The following is a 27,120-nucleotide window of genomic DNA, read 5'->3' as shown; positions in this document are numbered from 1 at the left end:
ATGGGCGATTATGGCTTAACGTCATGCTAACTTTGAATGAACGAATGATTATGGCTTAACGTCATGCGAAACTTTGAAAGAATGAATGGGTTATGGCTTAACGTCATGCGAGATTTTGAATGAATGATTATGGATTAACCACTCATTCATGCGAACTTTTGAATGAATGAATGAATGATTATGGCTTAACGTCACACGAGATTGAATGAATGATTATGACCTAATGACGTGTGTGACTTTGAATGAATGAAGGATTGTAGCTTTAACGTCATGCGTGATTTTGAATGAATGAATGAATGAATGATTATGGCTTAACGTCACACGAGATTGAATGAATGATTATGACCTAATGACGTGTGTGACTTTGAATGAATGAAGGATTGTAGCTTTAACGTCATGCGTGATTTTGAATGAATGAATGAATGAATGAATGATTATGGCTTAAGATCATGCATAACTTTGAGGGAATGAATGACATATTATCATTATTCTGTGCTTTACAGCTTTTGTCGGATTATTTACTGTAAGATTAATCAAACTACTGCAAACAAAAGTCTTCAATGGAAGGAAAGGATGGGGGAATCATTACAGTATAGCAAGCGTAATTTTCAGATATCGGCTGACGTAGATGAGATTATTCTTCTAGTGTTTAGTTAGGGCACGACTACAACACCTACTATCTTAACAGTTGTTTTATAAGTAATAAACAGATTTTACAGCTGAAAATGTTTATATAGAGCGCGTGTCATTCAGTTCCTCATACAGCGCGTATTACTTAGTTCCTCATACAGCGCGTGTCACTTAGTTCCTCATACACTGCGTGTGACGCAGTTCCTCATACAGCGCGTCATTTAGTTGTTCATACACAATGCAAAAAGAGCGTTTAGAAATAAACGTCCCGTCAGCGCATGTCACTTGATTGTTCATACAGCGCATGTCACTTAGTTGTTCATACACAATGCAAAAAGAGCGTTTAGAAATAAACGTCCCGTCAACTTGTTAAATATGCGTTAAACAGGTTAAGAAACGCATTCTCAACTAAAGCACGACAGACCAGAACATGTTCGAACGTGTTTAGTGTCTTCCACGTTTGCTATCCTAACCAGTCCTGACATCCAAACATGTACGTATTTAGAATCTAAATATATATTTGGCTTCGGCTTTTATCTAAGCGCATTCCTAAACTTGTTGACCGCTAAATATGTTCAGGGTGAAATATTTTTAGGAAAGAATGGTTGACCTGTACATGTAGCCTACAATGATTTATGGCGAAGTTCTCACTTACTTCTCTGTTGACCATAATCCCCGACGGGATGGAAGACTAGCGCAATAGGAAGACAAATTTTAGAATTAATTTAGAATGAAAAATTTTCTCTGGGCCTCTAAATTGTGTTTTCAGAGATAATATTACGTGAATAGGGCACATAGGCCCATATCCCAGGCCACTTTAACTTCGTCTAAATTCACGCTCATACAGAAGTATGTATTATATGTGTGGTTTCAGTCCTGCATCCGGTCGAAAATAATGTAAATAAGGTATTCTCTCTATTCCTCCGTCCCTTAACCGTTACCCTATGACTCAATTTTTCATTTCAAAAAATACCAAAAGGGATATTATCTAATCTATCACAACACACCCGCCGCAACACCTGGTAAATTACAAACACATTTAGGCCAAACACATTTAGGTTTATAGTATTATATTCTTCTGTTTCTGTAAACGAATAATAATTCTGCCTGATACGATAAGTGGTTTAAATATCTGCAGTTTTGTGCACTTTCCCACCGCGTTCTTTTGTACCCTCAGGTGAGGAGAGCTGACTTGTAGAGCCCACTACATCCTGCTATTTTGATGGATGGACACCTGCTACATGATTTTGGATGGGATGCGTGTAACGATCCTACAGGAAGTGACTTAAACTTTTCCTTGTAACTTTTATTAATGGTGTATAACCTGTTTGATCTATATCACACTCAAAATGCTACCAGCGTTTTGATTTTCTGCAGGTGGTTGTTTCTGATAACAAATCCTCTTTATACTAAGGTTCATTTCTTACTTTTAAATGTATAAAAACATACAATGAATTGGGAAATTAATAGACATAAAGCAATATAGGTTTTTCATGACTGGTTATTTTAAAATTGACTTGTATTAATCTCTGTAAATTTTTAATTTAATTAGACATCAATACCCAAAATTTATAACAACTGTGTACTTTCTTTCTGTGGTAGTATATGTACTGGGCCATAATCCACTACACTACCTTCTTTGAGAACTGGATGTTTTTGTTTAGAGTATAGCCTTTATTGTATTTTTGTTAGTGTAAAGTCTGTCATATTGTAGTTGGAACTTGTCTTAAAGCAGGTTTCACATGTTGTTAAGCATGAAACAAAATTCTGCTTTTGCATCCTTCGTTTTGTATGTAACAAAGTCACCATCAATATTTATGTTCCCTCCTGTAAAAGATCAAGTAAATCAAGGCTTACCTTTTGTGTATTATATGCAAAGTTATAAAGCGGTTTTCCTTTTATGTGAGTGTTCATTTTAACACATTGTATTAACATAGGCCGCTGTGAACTACAGAATGTGAGATGAAAACAAATATATTTCATTTGTTTTCAATTTTGTCTTCATGAGTCATTCTTAGATAGCCTGGTTTCCTTTGACATGTTTAGCGTCTAAACATGTTTTCGCCTAGAGAGAGACAAAGATGTGTGCTTAGGATGCTAAATGACTAAAAATGTTCAGGAGTACAACATATTAAGGATGTAAACGAGTACAACATAACGGACAAAATATGCGCTTAGATTTTCGTTCTTGCAGGGCAGCGAGTGTCTCTTAGTTATTCATACAGTGCATTGCACTTAATGGTTTATACAGTGAGTATCACTTACCAGATTTCCGGGCAAAACCTCACCTGAAACAGATGAAGCACTAAATGTAAAAACTCCTCAAAACGTGCTGTCAACTTTCTAATTTTACGTCTTGCTCGATAATGTTTCAGAGTTTATATATCCTCTTCAGGACTCGTAAGGGTTAAAGGAGAATAAAACGTTTTAAAAAATGACACTATAGGCTGAAAAGAGCACATTTTTTTCTATCTGTTGATGCCTGTTGCATAACTTTTCGATTTTTCCTCGCCGCGCACGTAAAGACTGAAAATGGTAAAGCAGGTCCATGGCGTTCTCCACCTTTAACACCGTGTAATTTATGCTGGGGGTGTGTAGTCTCTCAGCCAGTGAGAGTCGTTAAAACTGCCGGCTTGTTCGTGTAAACTCGGAACCTACGTCCAACATTCCGGTTTCCCGATCGTCAGGCCGAAAACGAACTGTACTGTTCACTACCTTCTGGGAAGAAGAGTTCTACCGGAACTGCACTTCGGCGGTTTTCGACGACGATTCTCCTCCTAACACAGAAGACTTCAGGACTAGTTCTTAGGCAAAATGGAGTCGCCCACAGCGGATTTTGGGGCTGACTTTATTTATAATTTATCAACTGGAGGTACATATCGGAATTTTTCAGGGTATGCACCTGCGAGGAAATGCCTACTCTTTTCAATGGTATTTGATTGATATTTAAGTTTTCTTCTCCTTTAAAACAATGCTTTAAAATGTCAATCACTGTGCAGACAGTACCATATTCCAACATCATATAGCTACATATATGTCAGGCGAAACAAAAAGCATTTGACCATAATACAACTATCCTACGTCAATCTAGTCATGTCTCAACATCGTACAACTAAGTTAAGTGAAGGTAAAACTTTCTATATTGATTCATCATATCAAATCAAGCTGATCAGACCTCGATCAGGATTTTTGGAAACTTCAGGTGCGAAAGCGTAAAGAAAAAGTTGCGAGCTTGCCACAAAAACAGGAAAACAGTACAAAATGGGAGAATCGTCTTTTTGTTAACTGAAAGTCTCTGCGTGAAAATGCATTCGAAAACTATGGAAAAATAAGTACTGTTCTGAAATAAAAAGAGTACGGTGTAAAACTACAGATAACGCGCAAATATACCTTTTTCATATCGCTTGTAAATATGTTCTCTATGACCCATCTTGAAATAATCCTATAAAATTCTCTACATGAAAATGTTAATTAACATGTCTAGAGACACCTAAATATATGTCTTGATTTGCACATTAGGAATTGTGTTTGTGTTATTCGTTGTGGCTTACGTGGGGACAACTTTTCCTCGCAGATCGGACATCCTTGACATTGGCGTCCATTCCATTGGAAGGTCGAATGTGTAATAGCTGTACAGCCAGCCTTGAAGGCGCAGTCCACCAAGGGGCATTGGATCAGGTGACCCTGTTTAGCGACAAATGTGAAGAATGGAAAACATAATGGATATACGCATTAAGTATAAGCAATTTTTTTATTCCGATGACATCGGATGATTGTCTCAGCTATTAATGCCACGTACAGCGATATCTAATCAGTGGAAGCTATAACTTGCTCAGAACCAAGTGCTAAGCATAGGGCTCAAATGCCACGTTCAAAGTTTTTGGAGTATTATTTAAAAATAAATATCGCTTTAACCAGCAAACATTCCACTGTTAAACGTTTGATTCTACAACCAGTTTAGCTATAATCACGAAAGAGTTTGCTTACAACTAACAAGAGCCAATCGCAGCAATACTTACCAGGTCTATTGGTATGACACTTCCTGTAATAATAAAAAGTAGCCAGTGAAACAATGAATTAATCTATGACTAACACGACTTGGTACATGCCTTTAGGATTGTGAGAAGCTTTTAGGTTGTGTAAAGAGCTGAGAGTCAGTATAAAACCCACAAGACCGCATCGTTATATGTTATTTTATTTATTTTATGCATTGTTATCATTGTGCTGATAGGTTGTGTCGTTGTTTACCAGCGCCCACATCTATTCTGCCCAAGATGGGGCTTCCGTGGCTCAGTTGGTTAGTGCGTTAGCACAGTGTAATGACCCTGGAGCCTCTCATCAATGTGAGTTCAAGTCCAGCTCGTGCTGGCTTCCTCTTCCGCCGTAAGTGAAAAGGTCTTCAAGCAACCTACGAATAGTCGTGGGTTTTATCCGGGCTCCGCCCGGTTTCCTCCCTCCATTATGCTGGCCACCATCGTTTAAGTGAAATATTCTTGAGTACAGCGTAAAATATCAATTACAAAAATAAATAAATAAATAAATATTCTACCTAGGAAACCGTTCAGAAACCAAAATCACCGTAACTGGTAATGACTGGCCCGGTGGCTGATATAAAATGGGAAGAATATCCCTCATGACATTGGATATATATTATGTTACTTTACAGATGACACAAAGGGGTGAAATTCATTGCTGGCAGTGTGTGTGAAGTGTTATAATATAAAACATATGTAGATGTTAACATCCCTGATGGCATTGCGTACATAATGTATATTGTGTTGTAATATAAGACATGGGTCGACATGAACATTCCTGATGGCATTGCGCACATTATACACTCTTAAAACTGGAATGTTATGTGTATAACAGTGATGTTAAGCACAAGATTTGTCATGGAGCGTGGAGTGGAAAATTTTATAATGTTAGCAATTTTAAAGTTCAAAATTTAACACTTTACAAAACGTTTTAAGACGGCGTTGTAATGTACCACTTTTCGAATGTCAAACGATCAGTTCAAAGAGATTTTTCCGCACTCTCGTGATGCGTTTCACACCATAATGTTAAGATAATCATATAATCTAGAATTATGTTACAACTTGCACAATATATCCATGTTGTTGTCCCATAAAACTTTAAGATGTTAAGATACACATTTTAAAAACACTTAGACATGTTAACATCATTTTTGATTTAAGAATGTAATATTCTAAAAACACGTCCAGTGTGAATTTTTCGTAGAGAAACTCACGCAGTACAAAGGACCTACAGTACAGGTGAAGATATGAAATGAAATTATCAACCAACAAAGCCACATAGAATTTGCGTAGCTGAGAGGTTGGCGTGTTGTGATTGGAGCAGACGTACTTTTCCCCAGGATCTGATTGCTACACACAGGGCAGCCCGTACAGTTCATCCCGTTGATCTGGAAATATGACGGCTTGGAAATGGCACAGAATCCCGGAAATGCGCAGTCCACAATTGGGCACATCCGGAATTTGGTCTGCAACGGAAACGAACAAGCTACATTGGTTATACAACTTACACATGAAATACATTTAAAACTTTCACCTTAACTGGCGTCTTTTCATGTGTTAGCAGGACACAAGTTTGCGTTTAAATTTATGGAAATTGGTACGTTTTTAGAAGTGATATGTTTTTTTCTTCATTTTTCTCTTTCACTATGTTTTATAGCGTGTACATCTGAATAAGAAGGCGACAATGTTTAATGGATTACAGCATGTACAGGCCTATCTGTCCCAATATTTCAACCTCCTGTCAAAAACTATTAGCGGGAATACACCTGCAACATTCGAATGACACAAAGTCATAAAACGAAAGTGTGAGACAAGTGTATTTTGACTGCGAAATGGCGAAGACCTATCAAGTTTATGGTAAGGTCCACTTAACCTAAAGCTCTATTTCAGAGCTGTGACAATGTCACACTGGAGTGACCTCCCTTTGCTGGCTTACTGTAACTAAACCTGGTCATTCTTAAACGGTGGAGATTATTAATTTCAGCAAGGCCGACAGCAGAATTCATTAATTCTGCACTAAATTATGCAACAAGTAGTATCAGTGTGTATGGATATTTATCGATCTATATTGAACAGGAGGAATTATATTCATGTGCAGTGGTTTAGAAAGGCATATACCGGACATGTTTTGCGTACAATTCACATTCGCCATTGGAATCTAATTTTCCAGACATACCACGAATAGTTCAAATCATCACCTTTCAGTAACTATCAGGCTAACGTATTATATTTAGAAATTTAAATTAATATGATTCTTAAATTTGAAAAACTTCTAATGCGACCCACTTTATAAATTTTAGAAACTGTATTGCCGATTTGTAATTGTAAAACGCACACGGACGAGGCATATATTTTGTGAGAGGTAATAATTTTGATTATTCTGAAATAATAGCAAAAATTCGATTGGATTTGCGCTTATCGATTTTTGCCAAAAAAAAATCCTGTATAGCCTCTTTGAAACATCGACGCAGTAGTCTACGTCACAAGGACACCTGATTTTATTGTCACAACGTTGTAACCTTTATAGAGGAAAAATTTTAGGTAAATTTGGGAGCGGTAGATCCAGGATCAATCCTGGGTCGAGTCACACCTAAGACTTTAAAAGAGGAAGTTGTAACTTCCTCGCTTGGCGTTCAGCATGAAGGAGATTGTGCAACGACTGGTTGACCCGTATCAGTATAATGGCTTGGGCGGGACAGCTTACTTGCCATCGGTAAGTCGTCTCAGTGAAGCAGCACTAGATAAAAGAGCGGTGGAAATCAGTCCTGCGACAAGGAGGCACATTACATACACCCTAAGGATTCGTTCGTCGTCATATGACTGAAAAATTGTTGAGTACGACGTTAAACCCCAAGCACTCACTCACTCTTAGGTGAAACACTCACCAGGTCGATAGGAGTTCCAATTTGGCCTAAAAATCAAATAGAAAACCCTGTCTGATTTGTTGTTACATAGATCAATTCCACGTACGGTCAGTAAGTTAAATTATTGAGAGCCTAAGGCTAAGCACTGATTGACTCGGTCTATGGGACAAGTGTGTTACCCTGAAACCGATGTTATACCCTGAGACAGGTTTGTTACACCAAGACAGATCTGTTACACTAAGACAGATCTGTCACATTCATACAGGTCTGTTGCATTTTGACAGGCCTGTTACACTGAGGCAGGTCTGTTACACTAAGACTGGTCCGTTAATCTAAAACGGGTCTGTTACACTAAGACAGGTTTGTCACATTAATACAGGTTTGTTACATTTTGACAGGTCTGTTACACTGAGGCAGGACAGTCACACTAAGACTGGTCTGTTACATTTAGACAAATTTCGAGTAAAGTCAATTAATAGTTCACATCTGTTGTATCTCGTTACGCAGAGAGCAGTGAACAATGGAACAAGAATGATTCCTGACGACAAAATCCGAGATTATATGAGGGAAGGGAACTGTTCATCAGTTAAACTCTGCTTAAGTCTACTGATCTACTTTGGAGAAATATATAAATCCTATCAAATTAAAAATATTTACGTTTTCCCTCTCCACTTTCATCCGCACACTTTGGACACCCGATACACTGGCGGCCGTTGATGTTCAAGTACGTGGGTTTTAATTTTGATGCAGTTTTCAAGTTGTGGGCAGTACAACATTGGGCATGGCATCTGCAGGGGCTGGGGTACACAAACGATGACATGAAGTCAGTACAATTTGAAGCAACAACCCAAACTGTTTCCAAAACTCTTTTAATATACTTTGTTTAATAATTTCCGCTGTGCCATTTAACACTGAGTAAAATACAGTGGCCTATTCGGACCACATCTAAGTGATGTATTTTGAAAGTAGTTAATTTCTGTAAAACATCTCAAATGAATTTACTTAGGTTCATTGTAACAAATCCTTTGGATTTTCCGTTCAACATAATGCGAAAACCCTTTGGAAATTATGGTCTCAAAGACTCATTTTAGACAATAATAATTTTCTGTGCCATTTCTAATAAGAAAGAAAATGTAAAAAGAAATAAATATTTTCTGGACGAACATACTTTTGTGTTTCATTTACATTCGAAAGACAAATTACTCTTTAATTTTTACTGACAAGTTTGCTCATTGCGCATTTATACAGGTAAATTGCTGTATTCTATGTATACACTACATGCTTTATCAGCCGGCGTAGAGTCTTCAGCCAGATGGCCCATGTCTCAGGCCATACCTTGCAAAGTTAATATCTATATCTAATCTAGAAACATGGCTACCTCTGCTTTCAATCGTCAGCTTACCTGTCAGCTGGCCCCATACACTTTTTGCAATTATTCTGTCAACTCTTTGAAATATATGTGCATGAAAATAATTTCCGTTATTGTAGAATAGGGTGTATGACATCAGACTACTCGTCAAAATATGTTGTATAGCAGTTATATTATTAGTATTTAACATCTAGAATCTGTGTCATGTTACAGTGTATCTCTTGGCATATGCATAGGTCAATCATATAGAATCATTTCCAAATCCTTCTAATCAATTTGCGACATACGTGACAAAGAATTGGAGGTCGCTGATAGTGTTAGTATTTGTAAAACAGAGATCTTAAACTCCGGCCAGTTTAATTCATGCTGGAGTGTTCAAAACAAGAAAGTTACTGAAACACATTTCGCCAGATATTAAAAAAGAAAATTATGAAGAATTTTTCATATCTCCAGAAGTAAAAAACCCCAGCTTACCTTTAGAATCTCACCTGAAAAAGAGAAAGAGATTTATAAGGCATCCTGAGAGGATTTAGTGCATTTCGTGAAGTTACAAGATTCGCTGACAGAATGTTGAGTAAGTATCTGGAGATGATATAGTGCATTTCGTGAAGTTACAAGATTCGCTGACAGAATGTTGATTAAGTATCCTGAGATGATTTAGTGCAGCTCGTGAATTTACAAAATTCGCTGACAGAATGTTGATAAAGTATCTGGAGATGATTTATTGCAGCTCGTGAAATTAGAAGATTCGCTGATGGATGTATGATTAAGTATCTCTAGATGATTTAGTGCAGATCGTGAAGATACAAGATTTGCTAATGGAATGTTAATTCGTGTGTTGCTTGATTTCCAAGTAAAAGGCATTTTTCATTTCTGAAAATAAACAATGGTTTTATTTCAAATGAGAAACGTTTCAACATTTATCGAGCTTACATTACAACAAACAAAAAATATATCAAACGTAATATAGAACAACTTTTCTTTGTTTATTATATACCAGTCGAAAAATCTATTCTTATTGAAACATTATATAATTAAATGTTTTATTTGCCGCAAAAGTTCTTAAGGGCACCTACATGTGTTAAGTATGTTCCCACTATTGTAAAATGAATATGGACACGTTGCTGTTCATGTACGTACAGAGGTGATACAACACATAGCAATACGAATTAACCTTCCAGTGATACACTATCGTGGAGAACTACATAATGGTGATAAGTGCGGTTTTGTGCAAATAATAAGTTACCTTGTGCGGCCATAAAAGCCAGCAGAAGAACTCCTGTTGTAAGCGGCTCCATTTCTGCTGTTGTCTGTTTTGGCAAAGGTGTTAATACGTGTAATCGTGGAAAACTCACGATAGCCTAATAGGGAAGACAGTGACACGAGATAAGCGGTGTTTTAGCTGAAAGGAATGAGCATGCGCATGCCCATAACTGGCAGCGTCAGGACAGGCAATGTTGGTGTCTATACTCGGTTCATGTCTCACTGTCGTTCTTACGGTTTCATATTACCGATTTCCGAATTTGCACTATTCCATAGGCTGAGTTTACCAAAAACAATTCTGTACATGTTATGATGGCACACGGGTTGTACTAAAACACCTTTTATACTGCTATACCCGATAAGGAATTTACAAAAACCCACACATTATCCCACTATTGCCTGTCGCTCGACTGTATCAAACCCCATACATTATCCTACCATAGCCTCTCACTTAGCTGTACCAAAACCCACACATTATCCTACCTGTCGCCCGGCTGTACCCAAACACACACATTATTCTACCATTGCCTGTGGCTCGACTGTACGAAAACCTACACATTATCCTATCATGGCCTGCCGAACGACTGTATCAAAACCCACATGTTGTCCTGTACCATCGCCTCTCACTTAGCTGTACCAAAAAACCCACACATTTTCCCACCATGGCCTGTCGCCCGGCTGTACCCAACACACACGTTATCCTATAATTGCCTGTCCCTTGGCTGCACCAAAACCGACACATTATTCTGTTCCATCGCCTGTCGCTGACCTGTACCAAAACCCACACATTATCCTATCATGACCTGTCGCTTGGCTGTATCCAAACTCACACATCATCCTACCATAGCCCGTCGCTTGGCTGTATCAAAACCCACACATTATCCTACCGTGGCCGAGAAGGAATATTGCTAGACTATCCAGTTTTACACAAAACCCCACTGTATCTTATGGTGTTATGCAGAGAATGGTCATTTCTTTATCGCTCAGTTGTACAAAAAACATACTTTATCCTTCGACAGCCGATATAGGTCGTCGCTGTATGACATGCTTTCATATAAAATCATACGGTATATAGCCTATGTACGATGGACGAAAAGAGTCATGGCTCTGTTGTCAGGTTTTACCAATATCCTCGCCGGTACGCAAACCTTTTCCGCTTTTCCCCTTCTACTAGGAGGATCTGAAAGCAAGATCTGCCAAAGTTATCAAACGCAAATTCACTGAATTTTCAGTGAAGCGCGAATTTTAATGAATTCAGTGATACAGTGATGTTTGTCTTCAATGCATAAATTGATTAATCTGGATATATGAAAACTAATACGAGAGCTGTGTTTTCTCACAGATAAACTCTGTAGTGGATGTATAAATCAATGAGTCTCATAACAGGCGTCAGCCCGCTACCCCCACCTAATGTATGCCTTACCCCCCCCCCCCCCCCCTCCCCCCCACCCCCACCCTCTTCAGACGGTATTTGTAACCAGGGGTAATCAATAGGAAACACCTGTATTGCAGTAACATGGGAGGCGCTCGACTCTTAATTCCTTCATAAACATAAAATATATACTTATATGTTGAAGAAACTTTCAGCTCTTAAATTTTTAGTTATAAAAAAGAGTGACAAGCTAAAGGTGGAAATCGCAGTCTACAGGCGAACTAGACCAAGAGGGAAATGCCCAAACATTTCTGTTGCTCGACATGTCCTGGCCAGATATTTAAAGGTGACAGATACTGTGATATTACCGCCATCGTTGTTTGTTGTCTTCGCAAGCCTCGTTCTGACTGTCTTCTTGGGTGGCTTCGTTACAATGTGACACGTTTCAGAAGCCAGTTTACGATTTAATCAGTAAGGCGACGTATATGCGCGATAAATCCCGTGGTTTACAGCAGGCTTGAGGGATGCGAAAGCTGCTCAAAGAATTGCAATTCAAATTCCTCTCTTTTCGACTCATGGCAAAGCGAGGTTTGACTCCAGGTGGAAACATGGCTCGAGCTTTAGCAGGGGTGTTGCTTTTTTTCATCTTCATTGTCGGAATGTGCATGGTTTTAACTGACTTTGAAAATGCCCAAGAGTATACTCAGGTTCAGGAAGGCCGGGCCAAAGACGAACTGATGACGGACTACGCGCAAGTCACCGATAAGATAATCAGCAACAACGCGGAAGAGAATGGAAGGAACGACACTAGTTCAGACCAAGATTCGTCAGCTGTCTTTGCAGAGCCTGATCTAAGTGTTTGTGTGGACAAACATGTCTACCTGCTACTGTTGGTGTTTTCTCCTCCGGAAAACTCTGGTATCCGGCAGGCGATCAGGAAATCATGGGGCAATCAGACAAATACTGACCACAGCTACCTGACCGTATTCGTGGTAAGTTCTGCCAGCGTGACAGAAGAGTCCTCATTACACAAAGAAATCACAGAGAAGAAAGACGTGCTCCTGGGAAACTTCCCCGATTCCCCGCAACAAACAACAGAGAAGTTCGTCCTGGCTTTGAAATGGCTTGCGCGCATCGAACATAAATGTCGCCCGTGGTTTATTCTGAAATCAGTGGATGGGATTTTTCACAACATCCGACTCTTGATGAAAAAGCTGGAAAAATCCATTCAGCAACCGTACAACGTTTACCGCGGGAAAATGGTGCGCAATGATAAACCCAACAGGAACCGGAAACACCCAAATCACGTGCCGGTTGCCAAGTACCCCAAGGAAAGGTTTCCCGATCTCATTCAGGGGCCCCTCTATCTGTTCTCGTTTGACGTCATCTTGAGGTTAAACGCTGCCGTACGCAAGGTTCACCGGATTGCCATGGAGGATGTCTACGTCGGTTTGTTAGCCGAAAAAGCAGGAATCCTGCCGTACAACGACGATAGTTTCAGCCTCATGAAAAAGACTTCAAACGAATGTATAAATGTGAAACTGTTGTTTGTTTATGACGTCTCTCCTAATGACCACAATAAACTGTTTCATTTAGTTAAAGAGGAACAGGCTCTTCACCGCTGCCAAACTTTGGTAGAGAAAGAAGGCCTTTAACTATAAAACCTGCCTAAGGAAGATTCAGTGCATACCGTGTTGCAAAATATCAGTGGATGATCATTACAATGCAGGTTCGTTCAAGTGCACTGTGATTGCATGTTGAAGTATCTTTTGAGCAAAAATTGAGCTCTGTTTAACCAAACCCACCACTCAATCACGACATTTGATCTTTTATTCTTCGGTTTAACCACGTTTTCTATGGTTTCAACCTGACTGACAACTGTTCTTAGTTGGGTGGTGAAAACATTTTCGCCTGGGTAGAAATTGTTCTCACCTGACTATAAACGTTCTCACCTCTATAGAAACGTTTCCAAGTAGAAAATCGGAGGACAGAATAAGCCTTCCTTGATCGGTATCACACAAATTTTTATATGCATGGACAATAAATAAGAATTGACAAAAACTTAGACCATATTTTTAAAACAGATTACAGTGTTTGCGTGTAGAAAACAAAAGCGTAAGCGAGTGAGTGACTTGTTTGACAGTATAACATTGATAACTGCACGGTTATAGGATTATCGTGTTATTGTTCTGTTACCATTTATCAGTGAGAGACGTGTAATAAAAATTAAATTAATACCCTTGTTACAAGACACCGGCCGTTTTCTGTACTGATATTGTTGACTTTTGGATATGATATTAATTCTGTATGAATGAGACCTGCGTGTTTTATTATTTATTTGATTGGTCTTCAATTCATTACTCATGAACTCTTCACTTACATTTCTCTGGGTTTATGGAAGAAAGGACGGGCCAGATTTGTAACCTTATAAACACACAACCGTCCTAGCGCTGGCTGTAATCATCAGCCGTAACCGCACTGAGTCATCGCGGGCTGTAATAGCCAGCCGAAACCACTCTGAGTCATCGCGGGCTGAAATCGCCAGCCTTAACCGCACTGAGTCATCCCGGCCTGAAATCGCCAGCCGTAACCGCACTGAGTCATCGCGGACTGTAATCGCCAGCCTTAACCGCATTGAGTCGTCATGGGCTGTAATCGCCAGCCATAACCCCAAATGAGCCAGTGCTGGTTGGATTTGTTGACATCTCGACAGTCTTTTCGACAACACAAAATTGATGAATGCTTATCAGTTGCGTAACTAGTTATTATTTGTTTATATATTATTTCTGACCCTTTTCTTTGGTAACTGGTGTTTTAAGTTGTTTTGGAAATGGATCTTACGACTATTGACTTGGAACGTCCGTTCGTGGTCTACGAGTGAAATGCAAATATCGGACTTGACGCCTGAAAATCGCATGAATCTTTTTGCCACAGCCTTCTGTTTCATGCGAATGTGTTCTTGTAGATGATTCCTTGTAACGGTGGGCTTACCTACTGCTTGTCGCGTGATAATAGATAGATTATTAACTCATTGCACACTCTGGCGGATTTACAGTAAGGCCTCCGTCTTCAAACTCTCAGCCATAGAACATAACGTTTTGTCTTTTACTGCTTGTGTTGTCCTTTATAGGATTAGTGACTTATACAAATGAAAGAAGCTGACCGATTTATTGACTACTTGATGAACTGCTCAGTTAGTTTACTGTATCATGCAATACATCTTTCCGAACTGTCAATCAAGAACACGCAAATGGCCAGTCATATGCAATATTGATCAACAGGATGTCTCTCACACTGATTACTAATGTCCAATCTTTCTGTGAAGTCATGACGTCAGAACTGCTTTGACTGGGAATGGAATGAAATGAAAAGTAAGGTTGTCACGAGAAGGGGAGGTGGGGCATCGGATGTATTAGCTCCACCCATTGTTTGATTACTTGCAAGACGACTGGTTAATGACAATCCTGATCAAAATCTTGACTGGTATCTAGGTCTACACCAGCTCCATTGCCTGTAAAACTGGTGACATTCAGCTTATAACACCTGAATTAACTCTTGCTGTACCGTAGCTAAATCTGGGTTTGGCAAGCTTGTACCTTGATTGCCTATCTAACTACATTGGTAAACCGAGCTTGTACCTTGACTGTATATCTAACTACTTTGGTAAACCGAGATTGTACCTTGATTGTCTATCTAACTACTTTGGTAAACCGAGATTGTAGCCTATCTTGATTGTCTATCTAACCACCTTGGCAAACCGAACTTATACCTTGATTGTCTAACTACCTTGGTAAATTACTCACCGAAAGGATCCATTTTTCTCCGGGTAAGAGGAAATTTCTAGGGACCTATAGTCAGATAAGTAAGTAAATACACGTAGATAAATAATTACCGTTAAATAAATAGAGATTAAGGGCGGTGCATGTATCCATGATTAAACATTAGCATCTTGATTTCCCTCACCTTTACACAGATTTGGCGATCAACAGTGAAAAATTCTTAGTGCGACATAAAAGACTAATCGCATATTCGTAAATAAAATTAATAAAAGGAAAGTCAGTATTTGGAAAACATTGAACTTGAGAATTGTTTGTAGGCCTATGGTTTTACAGGTTGGCCACAGGCCTGTAGGCCTATAAAGCGTAGAGCTGACAAGGTAATGACATACAGGCCTACGGTCAACAATTTATTTTCGTATTATGTCGAAAGCGTATTTAACTTTTTTTATTTAACGGAATTAAATTATCTTTTGCCTACGAACTTGTTGGTTGCACCATACAGTACTCAACGACGGGATGGCTTGGCTTGCGAAGGGAGACAACTCTCAAAAACAAACTGCTGTCCGCTGCTGGAGATCTTGAAGGTGACACCGCTGCGAAGTCACTAAAACGAAAGTGTTTTTCGAGCCTGATATGTCTTGACTACTCTGAAGCACAACGCTGAGGTTCTTGTAGCACTGCGTTCACAACACCCCGAGGATGCTGTCAGCTTGTAACACTTTGCAGCGGGGAGTCTGCAGACAGGTGATGAGTTCAACTTGTTAGAACAACAACAACGCAGCATAACGATAATGCGCCATACCACAAGATACTACAACAACCTGGATACATGCTGTATCACTCCCTACCTACTACTGTAACAAAGCATGGATTAGTAGTGGAGATAGATTTGGTTTGTTTTGAATTGTCTTGGCTTGAATTGACTTAACATGGTGATGACGTCAGTGTCGATGTCAAATCTACTAAATCAAATGTCTTCCCGTAGGGCCTCCGTGGCCGAGCGGATTAGCTCGCCATCGCGGCGCAATGACCCAGGAGCCTCCCCATCAATGTGGTTGCTGTGAGTTGAAGTCCAGTTCATGCAGGCTTCCTTTGGGAAGGTGGGAAGGTCTGCTAGCAACATGTAAATCATGGTGGGTTTCCCCTGTGCTCTACCCGGTTTCCTCCCACCATAGGCTTAATGGTGGATGCGATTGTATTAGTGAAATATTCTTGAGTACGGGTGTTAGACACCAATCAAATAAATAAATAAATAAACAATCAAAAGTCTAGTCAATGATGGTAGCAAACCATTTTAAAAATTATACGAAAAAACATGTGCTGGTACTATAGAGGGGTTGCACATGACAATAGCCAGTCAGACATATGGAGTCCTGTTACTTTAGGTCGATATAGGTGCAGTGTCCAATATGGCTGTCCAAAGTAGTTCATGCAAGCCCTCTATGGTATAGAACATTCCACTTGTTGCTATTTTTTGGACTGCTATTTTAAAATTCATGTTTACCAGTACAACGGTCAGAATCTTAAAATACCACTCTTGCTTTGATAATTCGAGGTACAGTACAAAAATAAATATTCTCCAGTGGTACACTGGTAATTCCCTTTGGTATAATTAGAAACAGACTGAATGTTTGTTTGTCACTGTTTTTTCTTACATTTTCAGCTGTGGTATATTTTTCTTCTAATATACACAAATAATACAGGTCTTTTGGACATCTGGAAATTCAGAAATTACACGTGTGTGTGTACAGTATATATGTATATAGTAAGTCAAATTTGGGACATCCTAGTTTAACATGTACTGGTGTCTTACAGCATCAAATTGACATTCACTTACTAACAGGTAAAGTTCAAGATGACCTGGACATTTTGTGCGAGGCCACACCTGTAGTAAATTTGCGCTTGTGTTTTTGTAGGCCCCAGCTCTATCCCTCTGTGTAGGGAAGAGATCCGCTCACAAAGAACCTCTTCATCCAGAATGGCAGAAATTAGCCAAAAAACAGCTGAAGGGGAAGGACCCTGAGGAAGTTCTAACCTGGAGGACCGCTGAGGTAAACAAATAGTAATGTCATATAACCATATTTGATATAAAACCCTGTCAAAGACAAAAATTAATCATTGCACCAGATTCTGAGAGCCTTATCAGTCTCAGAAAGGTGCTTTGAGGTGTTAAAATAGAAATGCTCTATTTTGGTGAAATTATCAATGCAGTATTAATAACCAGGGACTATGTAGGCTTAGTTTCACTTTTTTTTACTTGATCTGTTGAGTGTTGTTAAATGCTATATATACTCAAGAACTGTCCACTTCTGTGATGGGGAGAAGTGATCAATAACTATAATCAATATGTCAGTTCAATCCTAGCCTCGGAGAAAGATGTTCAAGATCCCTGTGACAGTCATTCATGTGGCCTTATAGTGACTATAAACATATGTCTAGATAATGAAGTTAAAGGTTGGTGAATTCCTTTGGACACATGTACGTGTTTTTTTTTCTGCTCCTAAAACACACTGCCATCATATGCATGAAATAGTGCTTCTTAGACAACAAGCAACGAGCTTACACATTCGGCAGTTTGCTTTAGTAGTTATTTTTATATGTGTGCATACAAGATATACAAGTGTACAAGATTGTGCCTTGAGATTGTCAGCCATAAAGGAGCAAGTCATGTTTTCAAATTCAGTCTCGTTGAATATGCTGTGAATTGGTTATTGGTAGGTTTCTTAAAGACTTGAGTGTTGAGTGTTGTGTTTTCCCTACAATTTCCTGTAGATTTCCCCTGCTGCTGATTGTGTTAAGCTTCATTGCTTCATAGAGCTACTCCCGCTGTGTGTGTGACATGTCTAGTGGCTGTTTTATAGTATTAAAATAAGCGGGACGAGGTTATTATTTTAGGTCCAAAGTGTTTGTTTTCTAGGCCAAAACTCTCACCTGTCAGGAGTATCTGTCATGAAATACCCCCAGAGAATATACAATAATTCATGCATGTTGCCCATTAGTTTTGTTGACACACATCTACAGGGTATTGTGTTTATTTTCTGCTGTAGGGAATTGACGTAAAGCCTCTTTACACCAAAAGAGATGTACGAGACCTGGCTGAGGAGTTGCCAGGGCAATTCCCGTACACACGAGGACCTTATCCCACTATGTATGCCCAGAGACCATGGACCATCCGTCAGGTAAATACGTGAACTCTTCTAAAAGGTCTTCATTCTGCCTGGAATGAAAGCACATGTCTGAAGGTTTGGAATCAGTAGGCAGGAGAGGGAAATGTGTAGGCATTGTCCGATTATTACGGCCAAGGACAGTAACCGATGATGATACAATGGACAATGGGCCTGCTCTTAATTACCTCCCTTGTGTCCTGACAGCAACCATGGCGTAATGTGAGATTAGTTTTCTAGAGGTGAAAATATGAGAAATGGGACCTCCCCTATTTAATAAAGCTTGCAGTGTGTAGGTTATGTCATGAATGTAAAAGACATGTTATCAGCCTTTGAGAGCTATTGATTTTTTTTTTTTTTTTTTGATTGGTGTTTTACGCCGTACTCAAGAATATTTCACTTATACGACGGCGGCCAGCATTATGGTGGGTGGAAACCGGGCAGAGCCCGGGGGAAACCCACGACCATCCGCAGGTTGCTGACAGACCTTCCCACTTACGGCCGGAGAGCAAGCCAGCATGAGCTGGACTTGAACTCACAGCGACCGCATTGGTGAGAGGCTTCTGGGTCATTACACTGCGCTAGCGCGCTAACCGACTGAGCCACGGAGGCCCCGAGAGCTATTGAAGTGAAGTCCATATTTTTCACCTTCAGAGATTGGTCAATCTGTCTTTTGTATTAATAGGGCCAGGATTTTGAAATTTAATCAAAAATTACATAATGTTAACCCTGGACTTCCCATATAAGTGTACAAAATTAAAATCTGTCTTAAGGTTAAATCCTCTACAAGCTTATGTGGTTTTTAACTCGGAAACTTGCCATTACCCATTTTACGAGGTCCCACCTAACCATGGCTTACTCGTAAAAACACACCTTTTATTTGGGAGAATGACCTTAAGGGAGGCAATTCCTGGCAGACCTATTATATCAGTCTCTGTTCCGAGTCTTAAAGCTGAGATATTCACCTGTAAAATGTACCATTGATTATTTCTGAACCTTTTAATTGCTTTCAAGCCAGACCCAAGGATTGACCCACATATAAGCCTGTACATAGAGCGCAGAGTAACATGGGATTGACTGTTTACAGTGCTCAGTTTGTATCGTTGAAGTAGATATGTTTAAATGTAGAGGCATGAGTTGGCTGCAGTTTGATAAACTACACATAAGAACTACACATATGAACTACGCCTTTGCTTTGTTTGTTGACTGCTGTAATATATATTGTCAATTAATGTGAACTTATGCCAGCATTATTCATTGATAGACTTCAATACTTGACATCTCATATTTTTTATTCACTGACTTTGACTTATTTATGCAGTACGCGGGTTTCAGTACTGTGGAGGAGAGTAACAAGTTTTACAGAGACAACATCGCCGCTGGTCAGCAGGGCCTGAGCGTGGCCTTTGATCTTGCCACACATCGAGGGTAAGCTTTAGTCAGGGTGTTAACTTTGTGGACTTTGTGAAGTTGCTTGACTTCATGTATTGAACTAAAATTAATGAATAACAGTTACAGCACGTGAACCGCACTGATGTCATTCTCAAGAGCCATACTTGATACAGATGGTTGAGAATTGTTGAAAAATATAAGTTATCCGCGTGTTGAAAAGGGTTTATGCGGATTTAAACTGGGTGTGGAATTTTAACAGTCTACAATATTTATCAAATAGAAAGCCAGTCTTGCGTGTATGTAAAGCTAAACTAATACAAGTCATGATAGCTATGTCGACTGCAGATTGGGCTGGTGTAGTGGTGTGATGTCAGTGTGCACAAATTTACCTGCACAGGTTTTAAATTTCATATACCCTAAGTGGGCATATCCTGCAGCTCTGACAAGTGGGTGTCAACATTTTAACTCAACTGATCAGCCAGTGGCAATCAAAAATCATGGAAGATGTTGGAACAAATATCTTTACATGATTTCTGAGTTTGGACAATTCAAGAGGCTTTTTGTTCTGGAGAGTTTTGGCAAAAAATTCATCAGAGCAAATCCAATCTGATTCTTGCTGTTATTTTAGAAATAACCCAAATAATTTCATTTCAATAAAACCAGCCCTCTGTGTTACCTTTCAAAATCAATAATCATGTTTCTAAAATATATAAAAGCAGGTAGCATTATAACATTTGCAAATTTTAGACTCATTTTGACACAGACAATTTGGTTAGAGGATGTGTTTTTGTTGCCAAACATCCCTGGGGTAGCCTCTTTAAATCTGCTTTCTGACATGCTTTGGCATGTATGTTTTTCACTCCAACTGATCAGCCTCAGATGTAGGTTGAAGGATGGAATACAGAAGTTGCTAGCTAAGGATGACTTTATGTTAATAGTTTCCAGGCACACGTACCAGTGAGGTACAGCATGGAGGCTTACAACCACCCTTCTGGTTACCTCCACTCAGAGACTTAACCTCTGTCGTATACCATGTATACATGGAAGTGATAAAATAAAGAAATAAATAAATACTATATTTTACCTAATATTTGGACTGTAAAAATGCATTTTCAGAAGTGCATAAAGATTTTACTAAAGGTTTTTCAGAATAAAAAATTCATCAAACTTTTAACTTTTTCAAACTCTTAAGGCACCCTATAATGTTGTTAATCTGAACCTTGGTGTAATGAAGTTCATGGAATTGCCATCTTTCTTTTGTGTGTTGTACAAGTAGTTATGATTTGTGTGTTGTACTTGTAGTTATGATTTGTGTGTTGTGCATGTAGTTGATTTGTGTGTTGTACATGTAGTTATGATTTTTGTGTTGTGCATGTAGTTACGATTTGTGTGTTGTACATGTAGTTATGATTTGTATTGTGCATGTAGTTACGATTTGTGTGTTGTACATGTAGTTATGAGTTTTGTGTTGTGCATGTAGTTATGATTTGTGTGTTGTACATGTAGTTATGATTTGTGTTGTGCATGTAGTAACGATTTGTGTGTTGTACATGTAGTTATGATTTTTGTGTTGTGCATGTAGTTATGATTTTTGTGTTGTACGTGTAGTTATGATTTTGTGTTGTACATGCATGTAGTTATGACTTGTGTCTGTGTAGTCATAATTGGTGTGTTGTAGGTATAATTTGTGTGTTACAGATATGATTTGTGCGTTGTAGGTATGACTCTGACAATCCCCGTGTAGAGGGGGATGTGGGGATGGCGGGTGTGGCCATCGATTCCGTGGAGGACATGAAGCAGTTGTTTGATGGAATCCCGCTGAAGGACATTTCCACGTCAATGACGATGAATGGAGCGGTGTTACCTATCATGGCCATGTACGTCGTAGCAGCTGAGGAGCAGGTATGTCTGTGTAACCTGCTCTGTTTGACGTCCTGGAGCCATTCTAAAATAAAAGTGTACCCACTGCCCATACCTCCGATTACATCTCTGATATACATGGACGGCATGCCCCTTTACAACAGCGACGTCAAACACGAGGCTCATGCATTACATCACCTGATCTGAGATGACTACTTTTCGCCTCACCACTGCTTGCAGTGGTGAACGTACCAAGCTGTTGAGCAGTGCACTATTTACAGGCAGACTTACCACTAGATTTTGGCATAACAGAATTCTGAGGGGATACAACAATAGTTAGCGTGAGTTCTACACTTAGTTCTTGATGCTGGATGACCCAAGGTAGAAGCTGAGATATGAAAGTTTTACCAAACCCAGTCGATTAGACTGCAATGACATCTTTTTCTCATATGCCGCCTTGCCATATGCGATTACTTCTTCAAACTCTCCTTTCATGCTGTTTTCTGTGGGAGCTGCCATGTTATACAACTTAATATATATAACTTAATATACTGTAAATGCCTTTTTATTCGCATGGTACTCACATTTGCGGATTTCGCAGCAAACACATTTCCGTGAAAATAAATGCCATCAAATATAAAACCCATGTAAGTAATTTATTATTGTAGCGTGCATTACAGTCATAAATTCGTTAACAAGGACTACAGTTCTAATACTTTTTCAAACACTTTAATTAGAAATACACATGTACCTAATTAGAATGTATTCTGGCTTTCACATATTCAGCTTAATTGATTGTCAGTTAATCTTGCTTTCTTTTAAGGAGGCTTAGCTCAGTCTGAGTATCGCCACATTGCAACATTTTTGTTGATTTATTGCTGCCGTTAAGTCAATAATTTGTACTGGGCATGTGTCAGTGAACCTTACAGCTGACTACAGTCATGTATGTAAGTGTTACCTGGTCAGTTTGATTTCCTGGTACTTTACAACTGACTACAGTCATGTACGTCTATTACCTGGTCAGTTTGATTTCCTGGTACCTTACAACTGACTACAGTCATATGTATGTCTGTGTTACCTGGTCGGTTTGACTTCCTGGAACCTTACAACTGACTACAGTCCACTGTACATGTATGTCTGTGTTACCTGGTCAGTTTGACTTCCTGGAACTTTAAAACTGGCTACAGTCCACTGTACATGTATGTCTGTGTTACCTGGTCAGTTTGACTTCCTGGAACCTTACAACTGACTACAGTCCTCTGTACATGTATGTCTGTGTTACCTCGTTGGTTTGACTTCCTGGAACCTTACAACTGACTTCAGCAATATGTATGTTTACATGTTTGTCACATGGTCAATTTGACTTCTCTGGAACCTTACAACTGATTACAGTCTTGTCTATATCACATAGTCAGTTTGACTTCTCTGGAACCTTACAACTGATTACAGTCTTGTCTATATCACATGATCGGTTTGACTTCTTTGGAACCTTACAACTGACTACAGTCTTGTCTATGTCACCTGGTCAGTTGGACTTATTGGAACCGTACAACTGACTACAGTATGGGTCAGATAATTTGGCTTGTCAGTCTTTATTCCAGTGGCAAACTTGAGTAAGTAGATTATTACAGAAATCACAAGTCCTGGTTGGTTATTTTTTAGCTAACACTTAATCATTATTTGTCACAGTATTTGCTGAATATTGCTCGTGTAGCATTCTCTTAATACAGCATAAGTCAGGTGCCTTCTGCTGGTATTAGCTATATTATTAACTTTTTTTCAGGCACCCCACCCAAAAACCTAAGCTATTATTGCTGTGTCTATATATTATTAGCTTTGTACAGGCACCCCACCCAAAACCTAAGCTATCATTGGTGTGTCTATATATTATTAGCTTTGTTCAGGCACCCCACCCAAAACCTAAACTATCATTGGTGTGTCTATATATTATTAGCTTTGTTCAGGCACCCCACCCAAAAACCTAAGCTATCATTGGTGTGTCGATATATTATTAGCTTTGTACAGGCACCCCACCCAAAACCTAAGCTATCATTGCTGTGTCTATATATTATTAGCTTTGTTCAGGCACCCCACCCAAAAACCTAAGCTATTATTGCTGTGTCTATATATTATTAGCTTTGTTCAGGCACCCCACCCAAAAACCTAAGCTATCATTGCTGTGTCTATGTATTATTAGCTTCGTTCAGGCACCCCATCCAAAACCTAAGCTATTATTGCTGTGTCTATACAGGCAGCGAAATTTGGCGCGAACGAAACCGTCGGTCGCGCAACGGTTACGTGCGGTTCAATTTGGCTAACCGGAAAATCGGTTAGGCCAACTGTCCAACGAGAACGTCCTTAGAGTCAGTGTGCATTAGGTAACTACAGATAAACTGGACTGAACAGCTTTCATAATCACAACGCGGCCAGTATGGCATCGCGTCTAAAAATAGAAACATCTATTTCAGCCACAGCCAGCTGCCTGTGCTGGTCACATGGAAATGTAATCATTCATATATGCTTTACAGGCTTTGAGATAATTCTCAAATTATTTATTTTGACTTATCTTTTCACGATCACGCAAGTAAATAAAACAAGGTTACCTTTTCATGTACATGTAGTTTAACTGCTACTCGAGCCCAAATTAGTCGAGTCTACCATACAGATTGATGGAACCTTTACGGGACCTCACCGGCTGCGTTCTGATTTAGAGCACAGGCCTGTGATGCATAGGCCTGTGACGTCAAGGTCTCTCCCGGCCCTGTAGCGAGTATATATATATATATATATATATATATATATATATATATATCACTGTGGTAAGACTCACACCATGTGCGTTGGAAACTGCGTTCATTATCAGTAATCAGGGATACCAAACTCGCTCCCCAATACCGTAATGACACTTACTGGAAGTACTTAATGTTGGACTGGGCATATTGCAAACATATAAGCCTGTATAACGGAATTTCACGTATTAATGTGCCACAGGAGTCAAGTACCAACCAGGCAACACACAACGTTGAAACACCATGTGAGTGTAAAATTTCTCTTTCTTTTGTTCACCAACCTTACGGTATGAGCTGCTAGATATAGAAAAGAAAAACAAACATAACATTGAGCTGAATACTTTTATTAATGATCCAGAATGATGCCTGAAACATAAACCACGTAAACAATTAGCGTAACCGATCGGGTTGATAAACATACGTGGCGTAACCGAATGATCGGTTAGGCGAGGCGGAAAAGACGTAACCGATTTCTGGGTTTCGCCGGCAGGCCAAATTTCGCTGCCTGCTATATATTATTAGCTTCATTCAGGCACCCCACCCAAAAACCTAAGCTATTATTGCTGTGTCTATATATTATTAGCTTTGTTCAGGCACCCCACCCAAAAACCTAAGCTATCATTGCTGTGTCTATATATTATTAGCTTCGTTCAGGCATCCCACCCAAAACCTAAGCTATTATTGCTGTGTCGATATATTATTAGCTTGGTTCAGGCACCCCACCCAAAACCTAAGCTATCATTGCTGTGTCTGTATATTATTAGCTTTAGTCAGGCAGCCCACCCATAAACCTAAGCTATTATTGCTGTGTCGATATATTATTAGCTTTGTTCAGGCACCCCACCCAAAACCTAAGCTATCATTGCTGTGTCGATATATTATTAGCTTTGTTCAGGCACCCCACCCAAAAACCTAAGCTATTATTGCTGTGTCTATATATTATTAGCTTTGTTCAGGCACCCCACCCAAAAACCTAAGCTATCATTGCTGTGTCTATATATTATTAGCTTCGTTCAGGCACCCCACCCAAAACCTAAGCTATTATTGCTGTGTCGATATATTATTAGCTTGGTTCAGGCACCCCACCCAAAACCTAAGCTATCATTGCTGTGTCTATATATTATTAGCTTTGTTCAGGCACCCCACCCATAAACCTAAGCTATTATTGCTGTGTCGATATATTATTAGCTTTGTTCAGGCACCCCACCCAAAACCTAAGCTATCATTGGTGTGTCTATATATTATTAGCTTGGTTCAGGCACCCCACCCAAAACCTAAGCTATCATTGCTGTGTCGATATATTATTAGCTTTGTTCAGGCACCCCACCCAAAACCTAAGCTATCGTTGCTGTGTCTATATATTATTAGCTTTGTTCAGGCAGCCCACCCATAAACCTAAGCTATTATTGCTGTGTCTGTAGCAATCAAACAATGAATATGAAATAATGTGTGTTTGCTTTATCCATCAGGGCGCAACTCAAGCTGAAATGGCAGGGACAATTCAGAATGACATATTAAAGGAATTCATGGTGAGGAACACATACATCTATCCTCCAGAACCTTCCATGAGGATCATCGGGGACATCTTTGAGTACACAGCTCAGGTGAGTTCATGGTGTGGAACACATACATCTATGCTTCAGAACCTTCCATGAGGATCATTGGGGACATCTTTGAGTACACAGCTCAGGTGAGTTCATTGGAAGGAACACATACATCTATCCTGCAGAGCCTTCCATGAGGATCATTGGGGGACATCTTTGAGTACACACTTCAGGTGAGTTTGTGGTGAGGAACACGTATATCTATCCTGCAGAACCTTCCATGAGGATCATTGGGGGACATCTTTGAGTACACAGCTCAGGTGAGTTCATTGGAAGGAACACATACATCTATCCTGCAGAGCCTTCCGTGAGGATCATTGGGGGACATCTTTGAGTACACAGCTCAGGTGAGTTTGTGGTGAGGAACACGTATATCTATCCTGCAGAACCTTCCATGAGGATCATTGGGGACATCTTTGAGTACACAGCTCAGGTGAGTTTGTGGTGAGGAACACGTATATCTATCCTGCAGAACCTTCCATGAGGATCATCAGGGACATCTTTGAGTACACAGCTCAGGTGATTTCATGGTGAGGAACACATACATCTATCCTGCAGAGCCTTCCATGAGGATCATTGGGGGACATCTTTGAGTACACAGCTCAGGTGAGTTCATTGTGAGGAACACATACATCTATCCTCCAGAACCTTCCATGAGGATCATTGAGGACATCTTTGAGTACACAGCCCAGGTGAGTTCATTGTGAGGAACACATACATCTGTCCTGCAGAGCCTTCCATGAGGATCATCAGGGACATCTTTGAGTACACAGCCCAGGTGAGTTCATTGTGAGGAACACATACATCTGTCCTGCAGAGCCTTCCATGAGGATCATCAGGGACATCTTTGAGTACACAGGTCAGGTGAGTTCATGGTGAGGAACTCCCCATGAGGATTATTGGGGACATCTTGGAGAATCTTATGTACTCAACAATATACTCAGTGGCATGTTTGGTTATACACTTCCATTGAGTCCATAACGTACCCCCCATAGATTTT

The 27,120-nt window shown here is 39.6% G+C and overlaps 3 protein-coding genes across 3 annotated transcripts in view; 2 read left to right on the top strand and 1 right to left on the bottom strand.

Moving 5' to 3' along the window:
• Positions 1-1,592: 1,592 nt before the first annotated feature.
• On the bottom strand, positions 1,593-9,387 carry LOC135478196 (uncharacterized). The gene is made up of 8 exons (XM_064758468.1): positions 9,372-9,387; positions 8,186-8,325; positions 7,550-7,575; positions 5,995-6,130; positions 4,650-4,672; positions 4,182-4,314; positions 2,896-2,918; positions 1,593-1,649 (listed from the first exon to the last, which is right to left on the bottom strand). The coding sequence occupies exons 4-8, from the start codon at positions 6,116-6,118 to the stop codon at positions 1,593-1,595; spliced, it is 360 nt and encodes a 119-aa protein (XP_064614538.1). The 5' UTR covers positions 6,119-6,130; positions 7,550-7,575; positions 8,186-8,325; positions 9,372-9,387.
• Positions 9,388-12,107: 2,720 nt separating this feature from the next.
• On the top strand, positions 12,108-13,187 carry LOC135478195 (beta-1,3-galactosyltransferase 9-like). The gene has a single exon (XM_064758467.1). It carries the CDS (start codon positions 12,108-12,110, stop codon positions 13,185-13,187), a length of 1,080 nt encoding a protein of 359 aa, XP_064614537.1.
• A 2,703-nt stretch (positions 13,188-15,890) lies between these two features.
• Positions 15,891-27,120, top strand: part of LOC135477428 (methylmalonyl-CoA mutase, mitochondrial-like) — a 32,187-nt gene continuing 20,957 nt past the window's right edge. Inside the window, exons 1-6 of the mRNA XM_064757523.1 lie at positions 15,891-16,055; positions 17,228-17,362; positions 18,359-18,490; positions 19,797-19,903; positions 21,586-21,769; positions 25,986-26,120. Of these exons, the coding sequence (XP_064613593.1) occupies positions 16,011-16,055; positions 17,228-17,362; positions 18,359-18,490; positions 19,797-19,903; positions 21,586-21,769; positions 25,986-26,120 (738 nt within the window). The 5' untranslated portion in view covers positions 15,891-16,010. The remainder of the gene's footprint in view (positions 16,056-17,227; positions 17,363-18,358; positions 18,491-19,796; positions 19,904-21,585; positions 21,770-25,985; positions 26,121-27,120) is intronic.

This window comes from Liolophura sinensis, chromosome 11 (genome assembly GCF_032854445.1).
Source record: "Liolophura sinensis isolate JHLJ2023 chromosome 11, CUHK_Ljap_v2, whole genome shotgun sequence".
NCBI lineage: Eukaryota > Metazoa > Mollusca > Polyplacophora > Chitonida > Chitonidae > Liolophura > Liolophura sinensis.
Note: the sequence above shows the minus strand (reverse complement) of the source record. Positions and strands in the feature narration are given on the sequence as shown.

Bases quoted from the DNA above. Each gene is read 5' to 3' on its own strand.
- LOC135478196 (XM_064758468.1), bottom strand. From the start codon at position 6,118: ATGTGCCCAATTGTGGACTGCGCATTTCCGGGATTCTGTGCCATTTCC. The intron at 4,315-4,649 runs GTAAGTATTGCT...GTCGCTAAACAG, and splicing joins GTGTCATACCAATAGACCTG to GGTCACCTGATCCAATGCCC. The intron at 2,919-4,181 runs GTAAGCCACAAC...CATCTGTTTCAG, and splicing joins CGAGGAAAAGTTGTCCCCAC to GTGAGGTTTTGCCCGGAAAT.
- LOC135478195 (XM_064758467.1), top strand. From the start codon at position 12,108: ATGGCAAAGCGAGGTTTGACTCCAGGTGGAAACATGGCTCGAGCTTTA.